Source organism: Penicillium malachiteum, assembly GCF_028827825.1.
Source record: "Penicillium malachiteum strain IBT 17515 chromosome Unknown utg000003l:1.0-4950554.0:1.0-4952489.0, whole genome shotgun sequence".
NCBI lineage: Eukaryota > Fungi > Ascomycota > Eurotiomycetes > Eurotiales > Aspergillaceae > Penicillium > Penicillium malachiteum.
In genome coordinates, this window is record NW_026643096.1 from 4,191,509 (window position 1) to 4,211,503 (window position 19,995).

Genomic DNA, 19,995 nt, shown 5'->3' on the forward strand with positions numbered 1-19,995 from the left:
AGGGAAATATATACTACTGATTCCGGATGGACACTTATCATATTTGACACCTGAATTTAATAAAATCTGTGAAGAGAATAATATTATTTCTCTTTATATGCCTGCTTATATATCTTATTTATTATAGCCCCTTAATATTAGATGTTTTTTAGTCCTAAAAAGGGTATATGGAGCACTTGTTATGGAAGAGATACGTCTTAGTGTTAATTCTATTAACAAAGATGATTTTATTAATCTCTACCCTATTGCCCAAGAAGCTGTTTTTAAAGCTTAGACTATACAGAATAGCTTTAAAGGTACTGGTCTAGTACCTTTAGATACTAATTATGTACTAGATAAGCTTAATATTTAGCTTGAATCACTTCTATCTTCTAAGTCACTTAAGCCACGCCCAATATCTTCTAGCAGCGCTAGTGATCAAGATACACTTTGGAGTCTCACAAAACTACAAAAATCTAATTCTAAGATCAAGAAAGGACTTGAACTTTCATCAGAGACTATGACTTTGCCATTGAAACAAGCTATTGATCGATCACACGATATGGCTATTCGGCTAGCTCATGAGCTTATCTTTATCCAAGATCGTTGCGCCAAGTTAGAGACGGCCAATAAGAAGTAGGTGAAAAAGAGGGCTACAACTAAAAAGCAGATCTCGCATGAAGGCAGTCTGCGAAGTTTGGAAGAGATTGAATGTAATGTGGTGGCAAAAAAAGATAGTGGAAGGTAATATATATCTACAACGGAGGGTGCTACGGAGCCACCAGTAGAGCCTCCATTACCCCCTGTACCTATCATACGGTGCCAGGTCACTTGTTCTGGTTGTGGAACTAAAGGACATACCTATTCTGGATGTCCTACTAAAGTTATTTTAATTATTTAATTGTGTTTTGGTGTTGAAATTTGAGGTTGAAAATGTAGAAAATTTGGAGTTCTTAGACCAGCGCTCGAGCGGCCGGGAATCACGTTAGTTAGTTAGTTAGTTAACGTGTTCCACGGTCACCCGAACAACACGGTCACCCGAACAACCCCACCAAAATCCAAAAAACCTTTAATTTTCAATAACAATTAAAACAACAAAAATAATGAAATATTGACTATTAAACACGTCCAGGGCACTTAGTATAAGCATGACCTTTAATCCCACACGCAGAACAGGTTATTTGTCGTCGAACCAAGGGCACAGAGGGTAAATTTGGCTCAATTGTTGGTTCTGCCTGCACCTGTGGTAAAGATATATCTCTGCTTTGATCCTTATCCTCGACCACCACATCGTCCTGACCACCTTCTAGGCCTCCAAATAGGCCTTTTTGAAGGGTAAATTTATGCTTAATAGCACGTTTTTTGACTTGTTTTTTGTTGGTCGCCTCCAATTGGCTACAACGATCTTGGAGAAAAATGTGGTTGTGGACTATCTTTATAGTCATATTGTAGGACCGTTCAATCTCTCGTTTAATCGGTGACGATATGATCGAAGACGAGGATTCTAGGCCTTTTTTGACCAAAGATTGCGATTTTGTAAATTTTGAAAGCGTCTAAAGCGTATTTTGATCGCTATCACTGCCTGACGATATTGGTTGTTGATCGAGAGGGGAAGAGAATCTAGGCAGATATTCAATTTTTCTAGGACCCTATTAGCATTAAATGGTGCTAGTCCAGTAGCTAAAAAGCTATTTTGGATAGTAGGGCCCTTGAAAGTATTGAGTCTTGCTTTAGCTATTATCTCAAGGAAATCTTCCTTGTTAATAGAATTGACTCCATTCCGTATTAAAGTTGATACTGCACTACCATATAACCTTTTCAACACCGAAAAACAACCTACATCCAAAGGCTGTAAAAGATATAAAGCATATAGAGGTATATAGATTGCAATGATCTGGTTTTTCTCACAAAGTTGGTCAAATTCAGGGGTTAAATAACTCCTATAACCATCGAGGACTAGTAGGTAATATTTCCCAACTCTTGCACCAATATTTGGAATAAAATAATGTTTTAACCACCATAAACCAATTATATTTATAGTCCAACTATTCTTACTTAAAGTTAAGCGAGATCCTTTTTGGTTTTAAAGGAGAAAAGGACGTAAATGTTCTGGAAACATTTTACCCTTGAAAATAAAGAGTAGAGGCAACACACTTCCAGAAGCTCGAATATATTCAATAATCGTTACCTATTCACGATTTCCAGACTGTAGAAGATGTCGTTTTCCATGGTATTCTGCTGAAGTGATGATTTTTTGTGTTGAGCTAATACCTATTGCAAAACCACTCTCATCAAAGTTGAAAATATCATCCGAAACGATACCCCACTTTTCAATTGTTTTTTGAACCAAATCAAACCATGGCGCAATGATTCGAGGATCTTCTGATAAAGCTCTCTGATAGTCATATCGTCTTGAGAATCGACTAGCAAGATTTTCACGTCGTTTGATAAATTGGGATGGCCAATTTATACCAACAGTAGAGGGTGTTGTTGAAGATATAGTTTTCCGCGCTTGAAGAAGAAGATTGGCCATATCTCGTAACATAGACTGATTGAGAGCTGCACCTCTAGAATCCATATCCAATAGCCAATTTTCTATTGATTTTTCTTCAATCTGAGAGAAAATATGACGTCCATTCCTCCTATCATTCAAAGAGTCACGACCGTTAAGCCGGGCCCGTAAAGTTGAGACCGGTACTTGAAACGATCGGGCAGCACCAAGAACAGAGGGATATTGACCATCTTTTATAGCTTTTATAGCTAATAAAAGGCGACCCTCCTGCTCTATTAGCTTTTTTTTTGATCAGAGCGTTGGGGTGGCATGTTTATTGTGCTTAAGAAAGAGGGTTTGTTTTTTAAGTGGATTTTTGGTGGGGTTGTTCGGGTGACCGTGTTGTTCGGGTGACCGTGGAACACGTTAGTTACAGTGTAGGTTTACATAATCTCAGGCAGTTTACATAATCTCAGGCAGTAAGGCCTCTATCCGACAAGTCCCCTTGGTCACGTGCGCACACGTGACACTGTCTGATGTTGATGCCCGAGGCAGCAATGTTCTTTTGTGCACAAAAACCCGTTCCGCTATTGCGTCCTTCCTGACTGGTCGCCCCCCCTTTGGCCCGACCGCCAACTGATTGGGTTGTAGCTGCTCCTGGGAGATCCCTCTCTAGTGGGTCCGTAACATCATCCCCCTATTCTAGGTCTTTGGTCCCCAAAGTCCTTTGGTTTGTTTCTAAACGTGAGTCCCCCCTCAGGTAGGTGAGGTCCTCACTTTTCTGTATTTTCCCCTTCCATGTCTGTTGACCATGTCTTCGTCAGGAATTTCTGGTTCGAAGCTTCAAGATCGCATTGCCACTCAAGGCTTCCATTCCATTGTCCCTTATGATCGCTGTGTGCGTCTCCACAAGACGTGTGTTCGTGGTGGTGGGAAGGTGAAGTGCGTGATGTCTTCAACTCCTTCGTATTCCGAGGCCGAATGGCGAAAACTGGTAAAAATGCAGGCCGACATTGCGGAGCAACGGCGCGCTGCCCTTGAAGCCAGTCAAGAAGCCATGGCCCGTTTAATGCGTTTGGATCGTCATGAAGCCTTGCTCCGTGAACGAGCCGGTGACTTCATTGCTCGTGATTATAATGAGATTGCTCAACTCGAAGAGCTTGAGCGTCGTGAAAAAGAAGAGATCGAACGTCTCTTCAAGTATTAGTTCTTATTGTATTGGAAAGTACTAAATACTACCTGACTTGTCACCGATATCTCCCTGATTCACCTAACCACCAGGTGCCACCCTAATCTGGCACTTTCTCTCACATTAGGCCATTCCACCACCAGGGACCTTGCAGAATAACTAGAAATATCTACTCAATCCTAATCCAGAATAATCCAGTATTGACTAGATTTCGCCATTCCGCGACCCGCCGCCCCAAGCTGAGTCACTTGATCTTATTGGTCCTGTTCATCAACGGCTCTTGATGCACTGCCTCGGTGAGGTGTCTTCTAAACATGCAGGATTCTCTTCCAAACGTAATAACTTAGAAGCAACACTAAGCCAGTTGGGATTATGTGAATACAGGGTCACAGATGAAACCTATCTCAAATTGCGACTTGTGCGCGAAGTAGAATTTCCTGAGGCATCCCTGTTAGCCGTACTTGAATCACTTCCCGGGGACTGGGAGAGATGTGAAGTTGCAGCGTGTCTGGAAGGCCGTGCAGTTATACCGCTTGCAGCCTTGCGTTTGCTATGCTCTTGGCTTAAACAGGATGTCAGCCAGAGGCTTAAACACGTCATGCTTGGGATCATTCGAAAAAAGTGCACTCTTTTAGATGATATGATGATTGATGATGTCAAAGCACAGTTTGAGGATAAGGACGATCAAGTTCGAATTGCGGCGATCCAAACATTCCAAAATTGGGTCACGTACACCCAGGGAAGACATCTCCTTCAGGATCTTGATGTCCAGGCCAAGTTTGGGAGATCGGAAAGCATTCGATCCGCAGCTTTTAGGGCGATGGGAAAACAGCGTCATTTGGGCCCAAAATGGATCGAATTCCTTGACGTACAGCTTCAAAATACCCTGAATGAAGGCATAAATCCCAGTGAGGCAGATCAAGCGCAACGACAAAAGGCAAGAACCGGCAAATCCAACATCGCAAAAGAGATAATCCAGGCACTGGGACAACAGCAAGGCCTACGGCCAGATAATCTGCAGCTCCTGCTAGCGCAAATCCAGAATCGAGATAGCTCAGTCCGGCATACGGCTATCGATGCAGTGAAACTTCATTGTCCAAACAACTGCCTCATTGGGGAACTCACGCTGTGGCTAGAAAATAAAGAGCTATCAACACAGAAAGCAGTGATGTCAATTCTTGGTTGCTGGCCTCAACTGCCTGTCAAAGTTGCAAATTTTATCAAGCGGCAACTCAAGCACCAAGATAAGATCATCCGGGAAAGCATTCATTAGCGGACTACAGAAATGGCTCACGCTTGAAGATGAGATTCTCGATGCTGTGATGGAATGTCTGGGGGATGAAGACAGCACTATACGACGGACAGCTATCAACATCCTAGGAGGCCAACTTGCCTTCAAGGATAAGTATGCTGACGTTTTCAAATCTCAAGTACAACATGACAAAGATATTTCGTGCCAGAACACAGCACTGGAATTCCTGTTGGATTGGCTATCCTTTGAGGACCTAGGTTTTGATATGATCAGTGAGTGGATTCGGGATAAGAACATCCAATACACAGTTCTCGGTCACCTAAGCAGACGACCTCAGCTACGTCCTGATCCTTCTTTGAAGTTTGTGAAACTGCTGATTAGTTTGTATTTGAAGGACAACGTTTCAGAGAATGAAAAGAAAAATTGGGGAGAAAAAGAGCTAGCATCGAGGATTCTCGCAAATTTCCATGATGCTCATCCGGACATACAGGATAAGTGTCTCGAAACCATCATGCATGGGGTTAGAGTGTGGTCACCCGTTTGTGAAACGCATGGCAGCCTTCGCATTGCGAAAGTGGCCTGGAGTCGGGTCCTTTTACTTCAAGAGAGTTCTGAATCAACTTACGAGCCATAAAGACAGACACCAGCATGTACTTCTCGAAGTGCTGGTGAATTGGTCTTATTCACCTTGTGACGAAGATCTACTCCTTGTCGCTCGGACATTAAACCGTGACTATGAAAGACCCAAACTCGGAGGGGTTGGATCTGTGGCTTGGTTAATTGGAAAATGGCGCCAGCCAAGTGATGGAGTTGTTAGGTAGACTTGCCGGAATTTGGGGAAATCAAAATCAAATGAGCGAGGGTTTCAGGATGGGATACTCGGCGCACTTGCATGCTGGTCACAGAGCTGAGTCCTCCGATTCTCCATGTTATCGGGGAGATGTTGAGTCACGAAGACCTCTCTGTACGACAAGGAGCGTTTCATGCATTGGCAAATCAGTCTTTTCTTCACCTGGAGGAGATGGAACCCCATATGGAATCACTTTACCGAGTTCTCTTCCAATTCAGTCTTAGTAGACATGCCTACTGGCTCTATGAAAAAGGCAAGCATTGCATAGTGCTAGACTCAAAAGCCCTTCGATGGAAAGATGAACAAGGCAACATAGATACTTGGTTTTTCTTGGAACCTGGTATTACTCAACGATTGCGTGGAGAATTCATGATTAAAGACTTACAAGAGAGTCGTCTTCTCCATGGATCATGAATTATTTTTACTCGATTTGAGCCCAATTAAACACCACGAGATTCTCCCCTGGCACCTGAGCCCTACACTTCCAATCCATAATCTCAAAACCCACAGCCTTGTAAACGATCTGTAATAAATCCTAAATTTTTCTATTTGGCACCTGCAAGCAGACAACCCCTTCCTCGTTGGAGCTTTCATGAACAGGTGCAACACTACGCATATTGACCCCTAAAGGGAACATGTATCTTCCAGTTTTAACGGCTGTAGGCCATGAAGCCATTTTGAGCGCAGCTCTTGCCAGCTTTATAAGCATCAAATCGCTTCCTTTTGCTCCTAAGATAGTGCTTCCAATCGGTCTGTGCTCTAGTCTACCGGAGATCTTTGACTGATATGGCATTTGACCAACTGTTAAGAGCTGGGGTTAGTATGCAATCAATAAAAGGAGAATATCTGTTGAAAGAGCTGACAGGGCAATACAAGCTGAGGAATTCCAAGGACGGGCGATATGAACTTTTCGCCAATGGTGCCAGAACTCGATGGGTCCCTAGATCTGGTCAGTTTTCACATCACATCTAATGGGACTATTAGACCGACTCATTAGCAACTTTCCGATATTTTGGGTTAGAAGACCCATGTGGCATAATCATAATAGCCTCCGACATGGTATCAGGGTCTTTTGAGAAGATATTGTCATCGAACCATTTCTGGAAAACCTTCAGTTCTTCACGGTAGGGATTATACTCCTCTAGAGTAACTTCCTTGCCAATTCCCCTGGTAAGTCAATTATCATTAGCAAAAGAGAAAATACCCAGTAGTACCATCTGTAGTTCAATACTGGCCTTTCAAATGGGCGTTTCCCATATTTCGATTCATACTCTGATCGGAAGTCGTCGAATCCGTGATAGTAGTCATAGCACATGGACCAGAATGCGCTCTACTCAATTAGTCTCGGGGATAAACTAGTAGGTTTCTTTAAGGGATTTAAAACGAACCTTAGATAAATATTCCCTGAGCGGCTTTCCATTCGCCTCCGCGGGTGGGCACTGATCCCATCTCTCAGCTAGGCTAATCTCCACTCGTTTCGTATCTAGTAAGGTTTCAAGAACTCCACCAAATTCATCTACCATGGCCTGATGGGTAGGATTGCTGTGTGGGAAGAAGTCGAGAGGATATATAATTTTTGAGGGAAAGCTCGTCGAGTTGTCGCCGAGGTCCAGCGTTTTTGAGGCTAAAAGGTGTAGATCTGTTAAACTACGACCAAAAAGTCCAACAACGTCAAAATGACTAGCTATCAAGAGCATATCAGAAAAAAGATTTGTTGAAAAGATGACCGAGACAAGACATACGGTGAATTCACAACTATCCCATCCATGGAAGTGGATTCCGTCGATGGCCGGATTGAGAACAGGCCATTACAAGTAGCAGGCGCCCGAATACTCCCAGCAGCTATATTCACATCATTAGACATCAGTCTTTGTTCAATTTTCGATTTTTCAACGCCAATAGAGGAATCTAGCCAAGAATATCCTGCTAAAGCTGCAGCTGCTCCAGATGAACTTCCTGACGGGCTTTGATATTCATCACCTCGGGGGTTCGTTGGACAATGAAAATCAATCCACTGATCGGTGGGCTCATCTGAGGATGCAAAGTTTGTCATCTTTGTTTTTCCAATGATGATGGCACCTTGGGCAAGAAGCTTTTGAGCGTAGTCAGCACTTTTTTCTTGGGCAGGATACATTTCTGTATATGCACGACTCATCATGGTCGTCTTTGTTCCCTTCAGATGGAAGGTGTCCTTCAGACACACTCGAACACTAGCGAGAGGCTTCTCTGGTGTAGGAAGTGAGTAAAGACGACTTGGAACTGGCACTTGTTTCCAAATTCCATCGTCACTCATGGAGCTCAATGGATTGAACCTGGGATGACTGTTAATTAAAGCATCGTAGAATTGTCAACGATTATGGACGGACCTTTCAGGCCGGAAAACGTTCTCTGGTACAACCCCAAAGATAAAATCATCAAGATAATCTTGATATAATCGCCAAGCCTGGTGAAGATTTGATCCATACAAAAAATAAGGTCCCGAGGGTAGCTCAACGGCAGTAGATGTATAGACTGAGGTGAAATTCTGAGACTCCAGGGAGGACTTCACAAGACTGAGATTTTCCCAGGTGCCAGTAAGTACAATGGTCTTAGAGAACTCCTCATTGTAGACATCATCTACTTTGTGGAAGATATTGAATTGTTGTCGAATTCTCTCAGCGCTCGAGTACTCCCGAGTCACCTCTGCCTTGAGAAGAACATCAGGTCTAATTCCTTGGAGCTGAATTTCTTCAAGTATATTACCCTAATGTCACAGGTTGATTAGCATTCAAATGTTGAATGGTACTGTTCCTGATATTAGAACTTACCAATACCTGTGGGTGCACCAGGTATTTGGTACCCGCCACAAACTGTGTGATAACCTGATTGAACCCCATAGTTGGTTCTAATATAGGTCTGTTTGAATATATATTTTTTTTGAAAAATAGCCGCCAGGGATTTAACTGAATAATGAAAACAGTAAAGTCAAGAGGGGCAAGAGGGGGAGTCAAGTTAGGCCTCGGCGGTGTGATATAAGGACCAGGATGTGCAATAGTAAAATGTCACGGTGATAATGACATATTAGTGTATATCTCAAGTGCTCTAACGGAACTCAACGAGGGTGAGAACTTTTGAAGGAGGCACTATTTTCAGAGGTTGTTTAAATGGATACCCTCCCAATTAGGCCCAGCTTGTAAGCCCTATACATACAGCCTTGTCTAGGTGAAGATGGAAGCACACCTGCTAGTGACATTTGGAACTCGTTGATCCGAGTCAGACTGATGACATTTGAAACTATGTATATAGTACTAGTCCTGGAGTAACTTGAAGTCTACTGTGTTTCCTAATTAGCCCTGAAGCAGGATATGGGGGTGTATATTTAACAATATTCTGAATAGTCTGAGTTGGACTACAAGTGCAACCCTACCTACGTAGGTACTGTTATGTGCTATGTAGTCTGATATACTTTATTCTCCCGAGGTCCTATTTAATATCATTTTAACCTGTTTATTCCGATAAATGCAATTTCATACTCTACACACATATATACATCAAATAATATCTGGGGCAAGTGGAGTCCTAATCCGTCGTTGTCTGGTTCTTTCTCCGCTGTGGGTCTAAGATCTGCCAACTTCCCAGATCAATGATGCCACAGTCTTGACTCTTGACTCTTCTGATACTCTACTCTTCATATCTCTCTTTTCTACCAGGCGTTGCATAGTCATCGAGATTGAACCCCCAGAACATCAGAATATCCCCAATACAGTTTCAGGCTGTGTCATCTGTCAGATTAACTGCACAAAAGAGGATCTGATCTTCAAACCTCCCCTGAGACTTATGTCACCTGCATCTTACACTCTTTTTTTCATCCGCTCACTGTGTTCATTAAACCGCTGAACTTTGAGCTCCATGAACTTATCCTAAAAGAGCTATTCTTCCCCAGTTTAATAGTCTCTCCACACATTTGGTACCACCTGACTTGCTCTGTCATCCGGGGTATTTGTCCTCGTGCCGATTGCGACCGCTTACTACTCATATAAGGGGGAACTTTTTGAACCTCATTCAATATAGCACTGGTGGTGGATTATCAGTTGACCTACTGAAGGTCGATCTTTTTTCTTTTTGTCTTTTTTTTTCTTTTCTTTTCTCTTTTCCGTTTTTTGGGCCCCCTTACATTCCCCACATCCCTTTGGGTTGTTGTACTCCCCAGACAATAGAGAGGGCTTTTCGGCCCAGCGAACCGACATCATTCCTTCTCCAAATTCCCCACGCGCCATTCCCCTCCGGTCCCTCTCCCGCTCCCCCACGCAATCCATCGTGTTAGAATCCGCCAGCGAGAAAGGAAGTCGTCGCTCATCTCATTCCCCGACTCGTTCCGAGTCTGACTTATCCGCTTGGTCAGACACAGTTGATCTGGCCCAGCAACTCACTGAGGAAGATCCTCTACAGATCCACTTGCCCGCGTCCCTCGATCGTACCTCGTTGATTCACAAAGGACCACGAAACCCTTCGAAACGAGTTCATTACCCTGAGGTCTTAGACAACGATCATTTAGCTCTCAAGGAGCATATCCGGATCCCCAGCCCTCCACCGCGGCGGATCTCTCGAGTGGAGCGGCTTTTGGCCACCATTATGTCTCCTGGGGATAGGCAAAATGCCCAAGTCCATGGCTTGGTGGGCAAGCCGCTACTGTGAGTTTTTGGATGAACTCGACAGGAAATCTCAAACTCCGACTAACCCCGGTATCGTAGTTACTTTACAAGTGTATTTGTTTCTTTAGGCGTCTTCCTGTTCGGTTATGATCAAGGTGTTATGTCTGGCATTATCACGTATGTATCCTCTTCCCTCCACTCCCTCAGATCCAAGTATAAGATGTCTGACCAATAAATAGTGGTTGGTACTTTGACGATTACTTCAATAAACCTTCTCGGACCACTATTGGTACTGTGGTGGCTATTTTGGAAGTGGGAGCGTTCATATCATCCCTCTTGGTGGGACGTATCGGAGATTTGATCGGTCGACGGAGAGGACTATTCTCTACGGCTCATTGGTGTTTACCGTTGGTGGTGCACTACAAACGTTTGCCAACGGCATGGCTATGATGATGGTTGGCCGAATTATCGCTGGCTTAGGCGTGGGTGCTTTATCAACGATTGTACCAGTGTATCAATCGGAGATCTCGGTATTTAGTTCACAAATCTGCTTTTTCAGATATATATACTGACTGTGCTAGCCCCCTCACAACCGTGGTAAATTGGCTTGCATTGAATTCACCGGAAATATCGCAGGATATGCTACTAGTGTCTGGGTAGACTATTTTTGCAGCTTTATCGAGTCGAATTATTCCTGGAGATTGCCTCTTTTTTGCCAATGTGTCATGGGTTTCGCACTTGCTCTTGGAAGTCTTCTCATCTGCGAATCTCCAAGGTAGGCTGGCTCGAAGTTCTGGACCTTCGGTTATCTATTTGGACTAACCTTCCCGTCTTTCTAGGTGGCTCTTAGATAATGATCATGACGAGGAGGGTATGGTCGTCATTGCTAATTTTTACGGAGAAGGTGATATCCATAACGACAAGGCACGACAGGAGTACCGTGATATCAAAATGGGTGTTCTCCTACAACGCCAAGAAGGAGAGAGATCATACAGCGACATGTTCCGACGGTACTATAAACGAGTCATGATCGCCATGTCAGCACAGGCCTTGGCCCAGCTAAACGGCATTAACGTCATTTCATACTATGCGCCTCTTGTTTTTGAGTCTGCAGGCTGGGCTGGTCGAGATGCCATCCTCATGACCGGTATCAATGGAATCACCTATCTCTTGTCCACCATCCCGCCATGGTACCTCGTTGATGGTTGGGGCCGACGGCCCATTCTTCTCTCTGGAGCTGTGGCAATGATTATTGCTCTTTCTGCGATCTCCTACTTCATTTACATTGAGATTCCTGCCACACCAACCCTGACTGTGATATTTGTCATGATCTACAACGCCGCATTTGGAGCATCATGGGGTCCTATTCCCTGGCTCTACCCACCCGAGATTCTTCCCTTGAGTATTCGTGCCAAGGGAGCCAGTCTGAGTACCGCTTCCAATTGGGCCTTTAATTGGCTTGTTGGAGAGGTAACGCCCGTCCTTCAAAGTGTTATTAAATGGCGCTTGTACCTGGTCCACGCCTTCTTTTGCGCGTGCAGTTTTGTAGTTGGTACGGCACCCTCTCAACTCACTTCGAGGCTCCTTTACTAACAAAGATCATAGTATACTTTTTGTATCCCGAAACCAGCGGCGTTCGTCTGGAAGACATGAATGCCCTTTTCGGAGATGCCACCACCACCATGCCAACCCCGGCCACTGAAGGGGAACGAGGGTCTCTCATAGGTGCAGGATCACCTGTTCCCTCACTTGATATCCGCCGACCATATGGCCAATTTGGCGCCGAGAGCTCCATCCCTGGGTTGAATATTGACCCACCTTCTTTCTCTCCTCATGAGGGGCCTAGCAGGTCTGGAAATGCTGGGTCCCACCCGGGAAGCAGTCGTGGTGAGGGAATCGGTGGTTGGATTTCAAATATGGTCAGCCGACAACGAACCAATGCCAATCAAAGTTATAGTCGTCTTGAACAGGGAGACCATGCTGAGCAATAGGGAGTTCGTCTTTTTGAATTTGTCTGTCTAAACAATTTGGGTTGTCTCTGATCTTATTATTTTGCCATTCTTTGGAATTTGCTTTTCGATCCCTTCTTTTTGGTCTCCCTTGGTTGTCCTCTTTTGAAACCTGTACATCGATGCGCTCACCGCACATCACCCTTGACGATATGACTTCTCTTCAGCGCTGTATTCTCTGTCATTTACACATGTTGCTACATAAGCACCCTATCTGGCGTCGCGTCATAGATGGGAGGGACAAAGCTCTCATTTGTGAATATTGGTTGGCTTCAAAATACGAAGATGTCTCTTGAGGCAGTTTCTTGTTCATGTATAAGTATGACTCCAGGGCTATAAGTATAGACCTCGGGACTGTATTAGTACCCTAATCGGGTAATCTATGTTTACCTAGGTACTATTCCCACACACAAGTATAAACAGTAGTTAAATCTTGGTTCTAGATCAGCCAGAATAATTTACTTTGACCATATATATCTTCTGCAATTATCTCAATAAATTCCCCATTCTCGAGTCCCCGTTTATATATGTATTTATATCTATTTTCGTCTAATGTCTCGGAGAATTCGGCTGCGTGCGCCGAGACCACGTTCTAAGTACCGAAAACGGCCCCTGATACAAAGGCGGTGTTTACCCTTCAGGACAGCTCAACTTCTTGAACCCTGAATCTCTCCTCCATTCCACCCTTCATCCTTCCCCTTCTTTTCTTTTCTTCTTTTTCTTTTTTCTATCCAATTTCAATTTTGCTATCTCTAATTTCGGTAGCTTATGTTATTCCTGGTCGTGGCCACTATGGTTGTTTGAGCCTGATTACTCTCCTTACTATCTTGAATCTTGTTCCCCTCCACATTGGACTTTCTTCAAAGTCCCCTCTTTTTCCATTTATTTCTTTCTTTTTTACATATAGGTTCGCTCATTTGAACGCGAATCTTCGAAAATATGGCAGACACTGCTAAAAGCAGCGGTGTCAAGCAGGATGCCGACCTGCGCCGAAGAAATGTCCCCAATACCACACAATCTCAGTCATACGGTGCCGAAGAAGATAACAAGAAGCGAAAGCCTCGGGTGGGAATTACCTTCTACTGTCAGAATGATGGTTTCAAGTTGCTAATGATATTCTAGTCCACTTCTTTCTTACAAGTTCTCGCCGAATGGGAACCAATCCTAGCCCCCATCATCCTCACAGCGCTTGCCCTGTTTACTCGCCTCTATCGCATCGGTCGTTCCAATATCGTGACCTGGGATGAAGCCCAGTAAGATTATACCATACCCTTCATGGTCGGCTATATACCGCAGCAACGTTGTCTAATTATTTCCTTGTTCCTAGTTTTGGCAAGTTCGGCTCCCACTACCTGAAACGCGAATTCTACTTCGATGTCCACCCTCCTCTCGGAAAGATGCTGGTCGGCCTCTCGGGCTACCTGGCTGGTTACAATGGATCCTTCGAGTTCAAGTCCGGTGAACAGTACCCCGAAGATGTGGACTACACCTTTATGCGCGCCTTCAACGCTTTGTTTGGTGCCGTCTGTGTTCCCCTCGCCTACTATACCGCCCGCGAATTGAATTTCCGCAAGGCCACCGTCTGGTTGATTGCCTTCATGGTTCTGTTTGAGAACTCATACGCTACAATCTCCCGATTCATCCTCTTGGATTCCATGCTGCTGTGCTTCACCTTCACAACAACCTTGTGCTGGGCCCGATTCCACCGTCTGCAAAAGGAGAGCTTCTCACTGCAGTGGTACGCTTGGCTATGCTTGACTGGTTTCAGCATTGGCTGTGTTTGCAGTGTCAAGTGGGTTGGTTTCTTCTGCACTGCAATCGTTGGTCTGTACACTGTTGAGGATCTATGGAACAAGTTTGGTGATGTGAAGATGCCTCCGGTAGGTGTTCCCAACTTTCTGCACAGTCCCAGTTATTTTAACTAATACTTGAAAATAGACCGTTCTGGCCAAGCATCTCTTTGCCCGTATCGGAGGTTTGATCATCATTCCTCTGTTGGTTTACATGGCATCCTTCTATGCCCACTTCCTGGTTCTTTCTAACAGTGGCCCTGGAGATGCTCAAATGAGCTCTCTTTTCCAAGCTAACCTGCGAGGAACCGAGGTCGGAAGGGATAGTCCTCTCGAGGTTGCCCTGGGCTCTCGCGTGACTCTGAAGAATATGGGTTACGGTGGTGGTCTTCTGCATTCCCATGTGCAGACATACCCCGAAGGTTCCAACCAGCAGCAGGTTACCTGCTACCACCACAAAGATGCTAACAATGACTGGTTCATTTACCCCAACCGCCAAGAGCCTGAGTACGATGCCGAGGCCGATCTGAGATTCATTGGAGATGGCGATACTATCCGCCTTATTCACGGCTCAACCGGTCGTAACTTGCACTCCCACGCTATTGCCGCCCCAGTCTCCAAGTCGCACAACGAGGTCTCTTGCTATGGTAACATCACCATCGGAGACGAGAAGGATCACTGGAAGATTGAGGTTGTTGATGATGCCGCATCTCGCGATCACTCAAGAATCCGAACTCTGACAACTGCCTTCCGTCTTCGCCATCCTGTTCTGGGCTGCTACTTGCGCGCTGGAAATGTCAACCTCCCTCAATGGGGTTTCAAGCAGATTGAAACCACCTGTGTCAAGGAGAACAAGGCCAGTGATGTGTACACACACTGGAACGTTGAGTCGCACACTAATGAGCGCTTGCCTCCTGGTGACCCTGGCTCTTATAAGTCGCCTTTCTGGAAGGATTTCATCCACCTGAACGTGGCCATGATGACATCGAACAACGCCCTGGTTCCTGACCCAGACAAGCAAGATGACCTCGCCTCAGCTTTCTGGCAGTGGCCTATCTTGAATGTCGGTCTGCGCATGTGCTCCTGGGATGATAATGTCATCAAGTACTTCCTCCTCGGAAACCCTCTCGTTTACTGGGGCAGTACTGCCGGTCTTGGTGCCTTTGGCTTGTTGTTCGTGTGGTACCTTCTGCGCTGGCAAAGAGGCTACAAGGATCTCAGCCAAGCTGACATTGACCACATCCACTACTCCGGCTTGTATCCCCTCATTGGATGGGTTCTGCACTACTTGCCTTTCATCATCATGGCTCGTGTGACTTACGTCCACCACTACTACCCAGCTCTCTACTACGCCATTATCTGCTTTGGTTTCTGTGTTGACTGGGTTGGCCGCAGCCTGAACACTCGACTCGCTGTTGTACTTTACGCTATTCTCTACGCAGTCATTATTGGACTGTTCATCCACTTCCGTGCCATTGTATTTGGCATGGAGGGTCCTAACCAGCAATGGTCTCACTTGCGCTGGTTGCCTGGATGGCGACTTTCGAATTAAGGGAGGTTGACCAGTATCTGGAGAACGAAATGATCATGTTTATTTCCTGCTTTCTTTTTGAGGGGTGTCAATCCCTCAAGTTCAAGTCCAAGTTTTCAAAGCAACACAAGGAGCAAAAGGAGTGAGCCTTCGAAAGGCCAAGGCGAGACTGTAATGTTGACGTTGCGCTTGTTTCAATAGATTTATATTTGTAAATGTGAATAATTCCAGGCGCACTCTTTTCTCATAACCTTGGTCCACGATTAAGGAGAAGCTAGCTCCCAATCAATAGCCCACCTGCAAGGACAAGAAAAGAAAGCTTTTTCGCGGTTCCGTATATCCAGTGCATGCATAACCTTGAAATGCATATTAAAGAAGAAGAAAAGCTCCTAGCAACACCCTCCAACCCAACTATTACCTTTACGCATAGCATCATCCATCCCCAGAGTAATTGTCTTGGGAGCACCAGTATTCCCACCACCAGAAGCACCGAATCCTTTCACACCACTTCGTCGATCATTAAGGTCATATCTTCCCGCTTCAATATTTCGATAAATGCGCTCAGCAACCTCCAAGAACGCGCGTTCAACTCCATCACCCGATTTCGCACTCGTTTCCACATATCTCACGATATTATTCAACCGACACCATTCTTCCGCCTCAGCCTGCGTAACTTGTCGTTGATTTGATCCCGATGGTTGTCCCGCCAAATCAGTCTTATTCCCAACCAGTATAACCACGATTCCATCTTCTGCAATCTGGCGCAAATCCTGAAGCCACTGTGTACATGAGAAGAAGGTTGAACGTCTCGAGATATCGAAAACTAGTAATGCACCCGAAGCACCACGGAAATAGGACCTCGTGATAGATTTGTATGTTTCCTGTCCAGCCGTATCCCATAAACTGAGCTTCATTCGTTTTTGTTTTTGTTGTTGGGTAGGTTCTGGTTTTCGGGGTGGACTTGGTAATCCCGAGACGGGTTGTGATTGAGATTGAGATGTTTCTCTCTCTCCGGTGGAAGATGTGGAGGGGTTCTGAAGTTCATCGATACCTAGTTCCAACGATGAGGGAGGTCCTACTGGAACTATTCGAGAACCGAACTCCACTCCAATGGTAACATCGTGTGATGGGGAGAATCGACCTTCGCAAAGGCGGATAGTGAGCTTATGACATAGCAGTTAGCTTTAGAACCTCATAAAGTAGGGGGTGCTATGACCAAACTCACGCTGGACTTGCCGGTGCCAGAGTCACCGATGCAAACAAGCTTAGCAATATAATCCCATGGCTGTGACATGGAGAAGGCGAGAGAGTTGTTTTTTTTTATTCTTGTAGATATGGTTAAAGTTGATGATGATTGCTTCAGGAGTTGTGTTATCGGAGAAGCTGAGTCATCTATCAGACTGACCTGCTCGGATGACGCTTGCATCGTCGGAATGACCTTCAACTTCTTTTTAACCCTTTGATTTGATTTGAGAAAAAAAGAGAAAAAAAAAGAATTAATACTCAAATCTGTTTCTTATCAGGAGGTTGAGGGCCTTGCCCTGAGAGAATTCATACCATTTCTTCTAGATGAAAAATCCTACTTCTTATCCTTCTCCTCACCGTCTTCTGACATCTTACCCAAATCTGATATCTCTCCGCCATCTCCACTCAGTATAGTACTCCAACTTCCCACCCCCCCGATAGTGGGCCATGTTCTCAGAATGTCAGTGAGAAAAAACAACCAGATCGTATACGATCTGAACTATACACTGATAGAGCTAACTTATTTATTTCTTATAGATGCCTCGCGGTTTCTCGCTCAGTCACAGTCACGAGTAGCAACTCGCCCAGACGAGCTTCAAAGAACGGGTCGTGCTCGTCCCAACCAGCGTCGAGAAGGCAACTCACGAAATCCATCCGTATTCAAAGACCCCTATCGTCAGACAGGGTCCCAAATTTCGAATTTTCCTTTTGCCTCTCGGGCGTCGACTCATGCTCCCCTGCTACGCAGTACTACCGATGAGTTCCGGGAAGAGGATGAGGAGACTGAGCGGGAACGTGACTACGCCGATTTTATTGCGCTGCAACGATCCAGGCGTCATTTTGGAGATAGTCATCTGAGAGAATCATCTGAACTTGACGATGAGTCTGAACATTCAGCAAGTTTAGATGATGGTCAATCTCCATACGATGATCGCCCAGGAAACGGGAAGGGGATCAAAAGCTCGTGGCGTGGAGAGACGGCCATCCCTGCTACACATCAATCTCGGATTGATACCGTAGAAGAAGGCGCTGAATATGAGGCTCGATCTGAGTCTAGTCCTGGTAGTAGGGCACGTGAGAACCTCGTGGACGTGAGACTGGAGGATTCCATTCGCGGCGGCCTAGATATCGAGGATCATTCTCCCTCTTCGGTCCTGGGCGATGACGCACCTATTCAACGATTTCGTGAACGACCAACTATCAAACGAGACCGATTCGGACTTACCCAAGATGACACTTCGGGTGAAATTATCAAACCTGCTTCCTCAGATGCCCGACGACCACCCAGTTCCGCTAGTTCATTCCCGGCCTCGATGTCACCCCTTGCCGCTGAGAATATAATGCACGATCCGTTCTGGGGCCAGCTTTTTGTGATCTCACTCGCTGGTCTCTTTGCAACCGCATTTCTTGTCTACCTGCACACCTCCACCCCATCCGGAGACAAGTCGAAATGGGGCGATACCGTCTACTTTACCGTTCATCGCTCTTTCTTTCTCCTCGGAGTATACACGGTGGTATCCATATTCGTGTCTCTTATCTGGCTGGCCCTGCTGCGGTCGTACGTTAGACCTCTTGTCTATGTCAGTATTATCGCAGTTCCCATCATCCTATTCTCCTTCTCTCTGTACCCCTTCATCTCCAGCTTTAAGGGTTCATGGCATGGATCGAGTTTTCAAGATAAGGTGATGCGGTGGGGATCCATCGTTCCCTTTCTGATGGCCTGTCTTTGGAGTTATAATGTTCTGCGAGGTCGTCGGGCAATCGGCAAGGCCATCAGCGTGCTTGAATTCTCTTGTCGAATTTTAGCCGCGAACCCAGAACTGGTTGCTTTGGGTCTGGGTGTGCTAGCCGGTATCGTCGGATGGACATGGATCTGGATGCTTATGTTTACTCGTGTGTTCCTGGGCGGTCATTTTGGACAGAGATCCTTTATCATCGACATGAGCAGCTGGTGGCTGGGTGTCTACTTCGTGATCATCTATCTCTGGTCAATTGGAGTGATCTCTGGTATTCAGCGCTCAGTGACAGCTGCTACTGTAAGCCAGTGGTACTTCCACCGGCTAGCTAACCCAGCACCCACATCTCGACAGGTCATTAAGGCTGCGGTTATTCATGCTACCACGACCCTATTCGGTACAATTTGTCTCTCCCGCTTCCTCACTCTTCTAATTCGACTTCCTCTCCTCCTGCTTCCGCGCCGGGTAGCTTCCCTGCTTAATCTCTTCGCCTATTCACTCATCCCGAGTCCCATCGCCTACTTCACGAACTCCCTCTCCCTTACCTACGCAGCAATTCATTCCCAGCCATTGGCCACATCAGCGCGTTGTTTAAGTCAGATGACAGTTCTCAGTTCTTCAGCGACTTCATCCACACTACATCCACAGTCCTTTAACAGGACTCACGGAGCAACCCCATCATTGCTTTCATACCGACTCTCCAAATTAATCCTTCACGCCGCGCGATTCATGATGTCATTAGCACTTGGTTTCGGTGGCTGGGTAACCACCGCTCGAACTCTACTTACAGCAGCAGAGGAAACCTCCATTCGCGGGAGTTTATATGCCTACGTTGTTGGTTTGATTGCAGGTGTGATCGGATGGAGTATTCTCGGTGCGACAGAAAGCATTATCGCGGATATTGTGGATGCATCTGTGATCTGCTGGGCTAGTGAAATTGGTGTTAACGGCGAAGAAGCTCGATACTGTCGTGAAGCGGGATGGCTTTTTGGTGACTGTAACTCGGAATTCCGATCGGATTATCGAGAGGTTTAACCTGGATTTCTTTTTCCTTTTTCTATATTTTCTTGTCTCTGAAAGACATTTATTCCCTTCTATCTTCCCCCCTTTTTCATTTCTTTCTCCCATTATGATCGATCAAGATTCTTCCCATGATTTCTTTTACATTTGAGCGATTTGACATCTCATTATCAGCGACGGACTTTCGGGCTTGGGGCGTTAAGTAGTCATATTTACATTTATCTTCTTTCTTATTTCCTATATCTTATTTCATATGGAAAGTAGAAGAATGG

General features: G+C 45.4%; 7 protein-coding genes across 7 annotated transcripts; 5 read left to right on the top strand and 2 right to left on the bottom strand.

Moving 5' to 3' along the window:
- Window positions 1-3,281: 3,281 nt before the first annotated feature.
- Window positions 3,282-3,902, top strand: N7483_007860 (uncharacterized protein; the record flags this gene model as incomplete). The annotated part of the gene is made up of 2 exons (XM_057091297.1): window positions 3,282-3,597; window positions 3,868-3,902. 2 exons carry the CDS (start codon window positions 3,282-3,284, stop codon window positions 3,900-3,902), a joined length of 351 nt encoding a protein of 116 aa, XP_056946038.1.
- Window positions 3,903-4,257: 355 nt separating this feature from the next.
- Window positions 4,258-5,545, top strand: N7483_007861 (uncharacterized protein; the record flags this gene model as incomplete). Its single annotated transcript, XM_057091298.1, has 2 exons — window positions 4,258-4,829; window positions 4,885-5,545. The coding sequence occupies 2 exons, from the start codon at window positions 4,258-4,260 to the stop codon at window positions 5,543-5,545; spliced, it is 1,233 nt and encodes a 410-aa protein (XP_056946039.1).
- A 1,196-nt stretch (window positions 5,546-6,741) lies between these two features.
- Window positions 6,742-8,637, bottom strand: N7483_007862 (uncharacterized protein; the record flags this gene model as incomplete). The annotated part of the gene is made up of 6 exons (XM_057091299.1): window positions 6,742-6,928; window positions 6,976-7,091; window positions 7,150-7,441; window positions 7,504-8,073; window positions 8,128-8,504; window positions 8,569-8,637. The coding sequence occupies 6 exons, from the start codon at window positions 8,635-8,637 to the stop codon at window positions 6,742-6,744; spliced, it is 1,611 nt and encodes a 536-aa protein (XP_056946040.1).
- Window positions 8,638-9,958: 1,321 nt separating this feature from the next.
- On the top strand, window positions 9,959-12,383 carry N7483_007863 (putative MFS monosaccharide transporter; the record flags this gene model as incomplete). Its single annotated transcript, XM_057091300.1, has 7 exons — window positions 9,959-10,431; window positions 10,492-10,569; window positions 10,632-10,637; window positions 10,706-10,922; window positions 10,974-11,167; window positions 11,232-11,944; window positions 11,998-12,383. Coding segments are annotated over 7 exons (2,067 nt in total), but the record flags the coding sequence as incomplete, so codon positions are not given.
- A 957-nt stretch (window positions 12,384-13,340) lies between these two features.
- On the top strand, window positions 13,341-15,743 carry pmt2 (uncharacterized protein; the record flags this gene model as incomplete). The annotated part of the gene is made up of 4 exons (XM_057091301.1): window positions 13,341-13,466; window positions 13,524-13,654; window positions 13,729-14,281; window positions 14,340-15,743. The coding sequence occupies 4 exons, from the start codon at window positions 13,341-13,343 to the stop codon at window positions 15,741-15,743; spliced, it is 2,214 nt and encodes a 737-aa protein (XP_056946042.1).
- Window positions 15,744-16,111: 368 nt separating this feature from the next.
- N7483_007865 (Rab family GTPase) lies at window positions 16,112-17,016 on the bottom strand (the record flags this gene model as incomplete). Its single annotated transcript, XM_057091302.1, has 2 exons — window positions 16,112-16,885; window positions 16,948-17,016. The coding sequence occupies 2 exons, from the start codon at window positions 17,014-17,016 to the stop codon at window positions 16,112-16,114; spliced, it is 843 nt and encodes a 280-aa protein (XP_056946043.1).
- A 398-nt stretch (window positions 17,017-17,414) lies between these two features.
- On the top strand, window positions 17,415-19,738 carry N7483_007866 (uncharacterized protein; the record flags this gene model as incomplete). Its single annotated transcript, XM_057091303.1, has 2 exons — window positions 17,415-17,427; window positions 17,505-19,738. The coding sequence occupies 2 exons, from the start codon at window positions 17,415-17,417 to the stop codon at window positions 19,736-19,738; spliced, it is 2,247 nt and encodes a 748-aa protein (XP_056946044.1).
- Window positions 19,739-19,995: the final 257 nt, after the last annotated feature.